The sequence below is a fragment of the Colobus angolensis genome, unplaced genomic scaffold (genome assembly GCF_000951035.1).
Source record: "Colobus angolensis palliatus isolate OR3802 unplaced genomic scaffold, Cang.pa_1.0 Scaffold152, whole genome shotgun sequence".
NCBI lineage: Eukaryota > Metazoa > Chordata > Mammalia > Primates > Cercopithecidae > Colobus > Colobus angolensis.
Genome location: NW_012114622.1, coordinates 8,006,860 through 8,015,466, shown reverse-complemented (window position 1 = coordinate 8,015,466; position 8,607 = coordinate 8,006,860). Strand labels below are relative to the sequence as shown.

The 8,607-nt window shown below is 49.5% G+C and overlaps 1 protein-coding gene across 1 annotated transcript in view; it reads left to right on the top strand.

The window, feature by feature from the left end:
• Positions 1–197: 197 nt before the first annotated feature.
• Positions 198–8,607, top strand: part of ABTB2 (ankyrin repeat and BTB (POZ) domain containing 2) — a 216,580-nt gene continuing 208,170 nt past the window's right edge. Inside the window, exon 1 of the mRNA XM_011936396.1 lies at positions 198–1,503. Within this exon, the coding sequence (XP_011791786.1) occupies positions 621–1,503 (883 nt within the window). The 5' untranslated portion in view covers positions 198–620. The remainder of the gene's footprint in view (positions 1,504–8,607) is intronic.

Below are 8,607 nucleotides of genomic sequence, written 5' to 3'. Positions count from 1 at the left end.
CCCCCACCCTAGCCGCGTGCCCGGCCCTCCGCCTCCAGCCCCGCCTCCGCCGCCGCGGGTTTCACCCAAGGCAAAGTGAAATCTGCATAGTGACCGCCCCCTCGAAGATCATTGGTGCATCCCCGCCCATCGCGGCCGGTGATTGGTGAGCTGCCCGAGGTTATTTGCATGTCGGACGCAGCCTGGTACCCAGCTGTGCCGCCGGCCGGCGCAGCGCAGAAGTTTGCCGAGCGCTTTCTCGCCGGCTGGTCGCGGACTCGCGCTGCGCCCTGCGCCCTACGCCGCCGCCCTGTTCTCCCGGGAGTCCTTCTCTGTGGAGGACTGACGCTCCGCTTGTGGGAATTAGAGGTGGACAAGGGGGAGTGCCGAGGGGGAGCGGCGAGGATCTTTCCAGTGACAGCTTCGAGTCGGGACGCCGGGAGCGTGGGGCTCCAGCTGGCCACGGATCTCGCCCACCTTCCCGCGGCCTCTGGGCGGGCAATGCGGCCGCCGAGCCCCGCGGCACAGAGAGGAAAGAGGGTGGCTCGGAGAGCCTAGAGCTTGTTTCTGCCCACTGGGGGAAGAAGCCATGGAGTTGTGAGCGCCCCTCGCTCGGCGACGCCGCCCGCGGCAGGCTCCCCATGGCCGGGACGTACAGCTCGACTCTGAAGACGCTGGAGGACTTGACCTTGGACTCCGGGTATGGGGCCGGGGACTCGTGCCGCTCGCTCAGCCTCTCGTCCTCCAAGTCCAACTCGCAGGCGCTCAACTCTTCGGCGCAGCAGCACCGCGGGGCGGCCTGGTGGTGCTACTCCGGCTCCATGAACAGCCGCCACAACAGCTGGGACACGGTGAACACGGTGCTGCCCGAGGACCCCGAAGTGGCCGACCTCTTCTCGCGCTGCCCGCGGCTCCCCGAGCTGGAGGAGTTCCCCTGGACCGAGGGAGACGTGGCCCGGGTGCTCCGCAAAGGCGCGGGCAGTCGGCGGCTGCCCCAGTTCTCCGCCGAGGCGGTGAGGCGCCTGGCCGGGCTGCTCCGTAGGGCTCTGATCCGCGTGGCCCGCGAGGCGCAGCGCCTGAGCGTGCTGCACGCCAAGTGCACCCGCTTCGAGGTGCAGAGCGCGGTGCGTCTGGTGCACAGCTGGGCTCTGGCGGAGAGCTGCGCGCTGGCAGCCGTCAAGGCGCTGTCCCTGTACAGCATGAGCGCCGGAGACGGGCTGCGCCGGGGCAAGTCCGCGCGCTGCGGCCTCACCTTCTCAGTGGGCCGCTTTTTCCGCTGGATGGTGGACACCCGAATCTCCGTGCGCATCCATGAGTACGCGGCCATCTCGCTCACCGCCTGTATGGAGAACCTGGTGGAGGAGATCCGAGCCAGGGTGATGGCCAACCAGAGCCCTGATGGCGGAGGGGCCGGAGGCGGGGAGGTGTCTGCTGAGGCCCTGGAGATGGTCATCAACAACGACGCCGAGCTCTGGGGCGTCTTGCAGCCCTATGAGCATCTCATCTGCGGCAAGAACGCCAATGGTAAGCGCGCAGGCCTCGGACTGGCAGACTGGGTAGGCAAGAAATCCCGCCCTGGGCTACTGGGGGAGTGAATTTCCTGAGACAAAGCTGGTGGCTGTGCCAGTACTTTGGGAGAAAGCTTTGGGTCTGAGGATAGGGTTCATTAAATGGCACTTGTCAGAGATTGTTCTAAGGGTAACTGACTTTTGGAGGGTAAACTCGTGAATGATCTCCATCCTGTGCTGTGTGGCATTGTTACTATCTGCGGGCCGTTCATTGATTGGGTGAGATTGAATCTCTTGACCAAGCCATTCTTGAACCTCTCTTGAAGTGAAACTTACTGCCCCGTGGCTCTTTGCCGTGCTTGACTAGATCTCTAGTTGCTGTCTTTTCCCAACAGCTGGGCAGATTGACTGATTCTGCCCCCTAGTTTTCCCCAGCTCAATAGCAGCAGCCAAAGGGTCCCAGCTTGAAGACCTGAGCCTTGGATGAGTGTGATGGGCGGAGGGGAGTGGGAAGCCCAAGATCTGGTGCTGCGCCTTGTGCTTTGCTGGGCTGAAGGATGCTGTCAGGCGCTCTCTTGAATAGAGGGGTAGTGGCGCGCTCTTAACTATGTGTGCCCAGGAATGATGAAACCTGGGGACCCCCGATTCCCCTTCCCGGAAAAGTACAGATTGTCTCCTGGGACCTGATTTTCCAAGCTATCACCAACCAAGTGAGCCATTGCGTAAAACCTTGCATTGTATTAAATGTTCTTTCCTGAAAAGAGTGATGGCCCATCAAGGGGAAGAGATGGAGATAGGTAACGGCTTGGGGTCAAGTCTGGGAAAGGAACCATTGGGTGGTTGCACTTCTCTGAAGATGGCATGGATTTAGTGCAAAGGATGGAAGCAAAGCACTTGACCTTTTCCCTGACAATGTTAGGGGGTGTGACATTGCATTCAACTCCAAACTACCTACAATACTTCAGTTTCAGGAATCAGCACCATAAACTGTTCAGAATGGTATTATGGTTAAACAGTCTTACAATCTGATTGGAAGGCCATTTGAGGGGGCAGCTTTCAGTGGCAAATAAGCAAGCAGTGGAAGAGGTCAGATGGGGACTGGAGAGGGATAAAAGAAGTCAAAACGTGGTTTAACATAATCATAATAGCTAAAATGTAAAATAACACTTAATGTGTCATCATTGTTCTTAGCACTTTATATTTAACTCAAGTACTCCTAGCAAGCCTATTAGGTAGGTACTTACTGTATAGTATTATGCTTATTTTACGGATAAGGAAACCAAGGTTCCCAGCAGTTATGTGATCTGCCCAACATTACATAGATGTTAAATGGCAAAACTGGAATTTGAATCCAGGTAGGCCCCTTTAAGGTTTTAGCCGCTGGTGGAGAAAAAGCAGCTTCGGGCCGGGCGCGGTGGCTCAAGCCTGTAATCCCAGCACTTTGGGAGGCCGAGACGGGTGGATCACGAGGTCAGGAGTTCGAGACCATCCTGGCTAACACGGTGAAACCCCGTCTCTACTAAAAAATACAAAAAGCTAGCCGGGCGAGGTGGCTGGCGCCTGTAGTCCCAGCTACTCGGGAGGCTGAGGCAGGAGAATGGCGTAAACCTGGGAGGCAGAGCTTACAGTGAGCTGATATCCGGCCACTGCACTCCAGCCCAGGCAACAGAGCGAGACTCCGTCTCAAAAAAAAAAAAAAAGAAAAGAAAAGAAAAAGCAGCTTTGTTTTTCTGGGGGTTTGTTGTTGTTGTTTGTTTTTCCTACTGAACTGTAGTTCTCAGATCTTATGCTTTGTTTTTGATTGGTCCAGTTTTCAAGGAGAACAGTTGACATGTTAGGCCCATTTTGAAGATACTCTGTACCAAGCATGGCTTACTTTGACATTATTGGTTTTGCTTTTAAATTCTGACACTGCCAAAGGAGATGCTGGGAATTGAAGAGCATCTGCTTCTTAATTTTCTTCCTCTTAGGTCAGAGCTAAGGTCAGTCCCGAATCTCAGTTGATGATGTCACAGCTGCCTGTTGTGCCTCACCCTCCAGGTTTGTGGCATCAACACTGGGAACAGCAGCTCCAGGGCAGGAAGTGGAGGACCAGGGGATTTCCATCTAGTGGTCATAACTGAGGGAAAGAGTTCAGTACTTTTGGCTGAGGGGAGGCCCAAACTGAACTCAAAGAAGTAAAGGCTCGTAGGAGAAAAGACTGAAGACCTAACCCTATAAGCCAAACAAGAATAAGGGTGGAACCGTAGATGCAAAACAAAACAAAAAACATATCTTTCATGCAGAACAGGTGCCTAGCACATTGAGAAGCTTCTCCCAGCTTTTCTAACTGCAAATTGAAGCAAGGAAGACCAATTCCCTGCCCAGGACATCCTGAAGATGCGAAGTGGCCTGAAGCTGCTAGAAAACAGATGTCTTCTGCTAAAGGGCTTCCAGTAAAAGAACTATTCCTTATCTAGGGTCAGCATTCCTTGGGATTTCCTTTATAAGTTGGTCTTTTGACCACCGCGGCCACCTGCCCCCCCCGCCTTTTGTTTTTTTAAAATAGAGACAGGGTTTCGCTATGTTGCCCAGGCTGGTTTCAAACTCCTGGGCTCAAGCAGTCCTCCTGCCTCGGCCTCTCAAAATGTTGGGATTACAGGCGTGGGCCACCCCACCCAGCCACGACCCCATGTTTTAACCTTCTCCTTGCCCCCTCCCCTTTCCAAACAATCCTCCTTAATCCTTGGTAGTCAAGACAGCAGGATTCTCTGTGGCAGACAACAAAGCTCCCTGGATGCTCAGAGCCAAAGTGTCTCCCTCTGTACATTCTTGGGTCTCCAGGGAACTCTCTTGCAGGCGAGGTGACCATTCACTTCCACTTAGCAACTGGATGCTCATTTTTTATACATGAAAACCGGGGGGTGGCCACATTAAACAATAACCAGGCTGATTTATTAAGTCCCTTTAGACAAAGTAAAATGAATGTTTAGTAGAGGGGCAATGAATTACTTATGCCTGAAAGCTGGCTTCAGAGGGAAGCATAAACTGCTTAGGAACAAAATGGAGTGGTCCAAACCTTTGTTATATTAAAATTACCCCAAGGCCAGCAAGGTTACAGTTTACACAGCTGAAGACCAACTGGGGAATGACTGCGTATGGGAGGGAGAGTGCTGGTTAGAATTCTTGTCCTGCTGGTCTTCCCTTTAAATTATATATTTATTGTTGTTATGCCTGCTAATTATACAGCATGGGCACATGCATTTGACTCAGCTATATAGGGCTTTTAAACTTAATGTCTTCCAACCAAGAATTTAAGGGCCCTAATCCATCTATTCCTGTCCATTACTCAGAATGCAGGACAAATATGGTTTTGCTCAGCACAAGATGGGTAATAAAAGTTCTGCAGTGTTTATAAAACATGATCCCAGCTCTGTAGAGCAGCAGGAGTTATATATTGTTGCTCATTTGGTATCGATGTCCCCAGTCCCATGGCAATGCCATTAAATGATGATATCTTCATGACTTCCTTACGGGAGGTAGAGAAACCAATTTAATAGAGTAGTATTTATGAACAGGGAGTTTGCAGAAAATAGAAACTTTTTGCATCCACATGTCTCCTTCCCTACTCTCCTCTCTCCACTCTCTCCCTCCCCTCCCCCATCACTCCCCATATGTGAGTTTGATGCTGAGCATCACTACTAGGTTTCTTCTTGGTCATTTTTCTTACTAAGCTTTTGTGAGTGTGGCATTTTAGAAAATCCTCCTCAATTTCTAGATTCTTGATTAAGTGATAGGATATTGGTGAGAATATCCTTGCTCCAAAGAATTATCCAGGGTGCACAAAAGGATTACTCTCTCCTAGTGGTAACATGCACAAGACTTTGGATTCACCACGAGGGTTTGAAGCCTACCTTTGCCATTTATTTTATTTTATTTTGTTATTTGTGTATTTATTTTGAGACAGGGTCTGGCTGTGTCGCCCAGGCTGGAGTGGCAGTGGTACAGTCATAGTTCACTGCAACCTTGAACTCCTGGGTTCTAAGGGATCCTCCTGCCTCAGCCTCCCAAGTAGCTAGGACTGTAGGCACATGCCACCACACCCAGCTAATTTTTAAAATTTTATTTTTGTAGAGATGGGGTCTTGTTATGTTGCCCAGGCTGGCCTTAAACTCCCGGGCTCAAGCAATTCTCCCGCTTCAGCCTCCCAGAGTACTGGGATTACAGGCATGACCCATCAGGCCTGGCCATACATACCTTTGCCATTCACATGAGTGGCCTGGTGCGATTTTCTTAACCATTCTAACCTTCAATTTTGTCATCTGCATAATGGGAACTAGTAAGAGCATCTAGCTTATATGGTTGGTATGAGAATTAAATGAGACAATAGATTTAAAGATCTTAGCACATAATAAATGTTCAATAAATAGTAAATTCATTCAACAATTATTGAGCACTGACCCTGTACCCACCACTGTTAAAAGTGCTGTGGACTAAGTGAGGAGCAAGAAGAAAAGCCCTCCTCTCATGAAGTTTGTAATCCAGTGGAGGAAATGAGAAAAAGTGAATAAGTAAGGATTTTCTCTTGGTAGTGAATGTTGTTTAAAATATTGTTTTTAAAGGGCAGGGTAATGGGATGGTGTGATGGGGCTAATTTAAATGACAGTCAAGGAATGCTTCTCTGAAGGTTTATTAGTGATCGCCAGTAATATCAATACTGCTAAGGACCTTTAGTGACTGAGGACTTTTCTGAATGATTCAGTTATTCACCAGCTGAGAGAAGTCTCAACATCTCACTTAGAGCTGAGAAAGAAAAGGGCTGCGTGTAGAGCAGGGATAAAACCTCTTCTGGCTGTAGGATTTATTTGGCGATGAGATTTAGGATGAATGTCTACTGAGAGAATCAGCTGAAGCAGCAAGGGTTGATTGGGCTTCTTACGTGTTGTTTAATCACTTTCCACACCTGGGTAGTCTGAAGGATGAGGGCAGCTTCCCATCTCTTTAACCATTTTATTAAAGCCAAGAGAATTGGTAAAACTGAAACAGAGCAACCTTTGGAAACGAATTTTTTTTTTTTTCTTGCATACCTGAGAAAGGCAACCCTGGCCTTAAGTAGTAAGAGCAACAAGGTAGAGTTGTTCCACTTGCTCCTTCTGAAAGCTCTACCTGCCTCCCCGAACTGGAAGAGTCACCCCTTTGTGATGTTTCCTTAACACCGAGGGCATATTCTTAAATCATTTCCTGCTTATGTGTGTCTCTCCCATCCAACTGTGGACTCATAGGCATTGTTGTCTTCCCTGTACCTCTCACAGTGTCTACAATATGTGCTCTATAAATGCTAGGCAAAGGATAGATCCTGCCATACAGGTTTAAAATTTGTACTTGAATTCCTTTGACACATCAGAAGAACTGTCCCCCGTTTCTACCAAGGCAGAAAATTTCCAAGTTGTTCTTGATGCACAGAGTCAGCATTTTGGGGCTACATTCAACCTTTGGGTACCCTGATTTCTAGCAGGGTTCCCAAGTCTGGCTTTGATGTGCAAGATGTGAGTTGGGGGAGTTTTCAGGTTAGGAGAATGTCTTCAGTGTATGATACCCAAAGAGGAAGGGCTTCACAACAGACATCTGGTAGAGCAGGCTTTAGATAAGTCAACAGGATTGAGTTGAAGGTTTCCTTAAGAATGGAAATACCAATCGCTCCCTTGCCAACAGAGCTGCCCCAGAGGACACTTTAGGTTGATGACTGTTGCTTGGAAGAGTTTACATCTGTGTCCCACTCCATCTGCCTCCAGTCTGAGGACTGAACCAAGGTAATCAATGGCCAAGACATTGCTGGGCTGGCATCCCAAGAATGGGAAGTTCTGAAACAAACCAGAGACACTCTGTTGCACATCCTCAGCTTTGTCCTTATCCCACCTCACTGTCAGTATTCATCCGTTGTCCGACAGGACAGTGGGTAGATGCTTCGCCTCTATTTCTACTCCTCTGCAGCTGTAGTAATAGGTCTGACTTTTCTGCAACACCTCAAGCTTATTCTCGTCTGTGAGCTTTCTAGGTCCCCATAAGAATCCTGTGAATGCATATCCTTTCACTGAAAGGTCTCCGTGAGTCCAGAATTCACAGCTCAATGATAACTAAGCTCAATAATGACTAAGTCCCATTTTGCTCAAGCCCCAAGTCTGTGCTTTTCCTATAAAGAATTACAGAATCCAAGGTAGCAAATACAGGCCACTACTTGGCCTCCTTCAAATGGCAGCTAGGGTCAAACTCATAGCAAGAACAACACTTGTTATAGGTCTTGTTTGTTAATGGCCTGTGGTGTCCAGACACTTTACATTTGTTAGGCCAGTGAGTGTTCGTGACCACAGTGAAAGAGCAGGCACTGACACCCAGGGGTGTATCTTCCTCCAAAGGATGATGTTACTCTGTTTAAATGCTGCTTGCTGGCTCTCCCCACCCCAAAGGTGCCATTGATTTTACAGAGCCGTTATTGCTGCTCCTGGGGGTGGAAGAAAGGGGTACAGAGAGCTCTGCTGCCCAGGGAGAGCCTTTATAAGTGTCACCTGCTGGTGACCAATAAGCTCAGCTGAATAGAGAAGCTGCAGAGTCTACTGCGATGCTCTTCTAAAGGAGGGGTGAGTCAGCTCAGCAAAGCTGAATATATGAAGAAGGGAAGGCACCAAGAGGGATTTGAGTCTAGGTCACTGGTCTCGGGGAGCTTGGTGCACCTGTCCTGGAGTTGGCAGAAGAGCCTTTATGAAGGGGGCTTTGATTTCCTCCAAGTCCCGCATGGTGTCCAGCTGCTGACTCCATCTCAGTGTTTAAAGCACAGGGAGAGAATGAGTCAGCGATGTAGCAAAGAGCTGAAGGGCCCAGGCTTTGGTGTCTGAATTGAGTCCCAAATTGATTTGCCTCTTACTGACCTAGGTCTTCAAGCAAGTCACACTAAGTTTCTATTTCCTCTACTGTAAAAAGAGAGGCTTATACACATGCGGTTGTGCCTTGTGCATACTCAGGGCCCTAGGATGTGAGAGATGCAGCCAGGCTTGCTGGTGAGAGCCAGCACGGGGTGGAGCTGCCTGGCTCTAATTCCTCATAACCTCACTTGGGAGCTGTGTGACCCTGGGCAAGTTGTTTCACT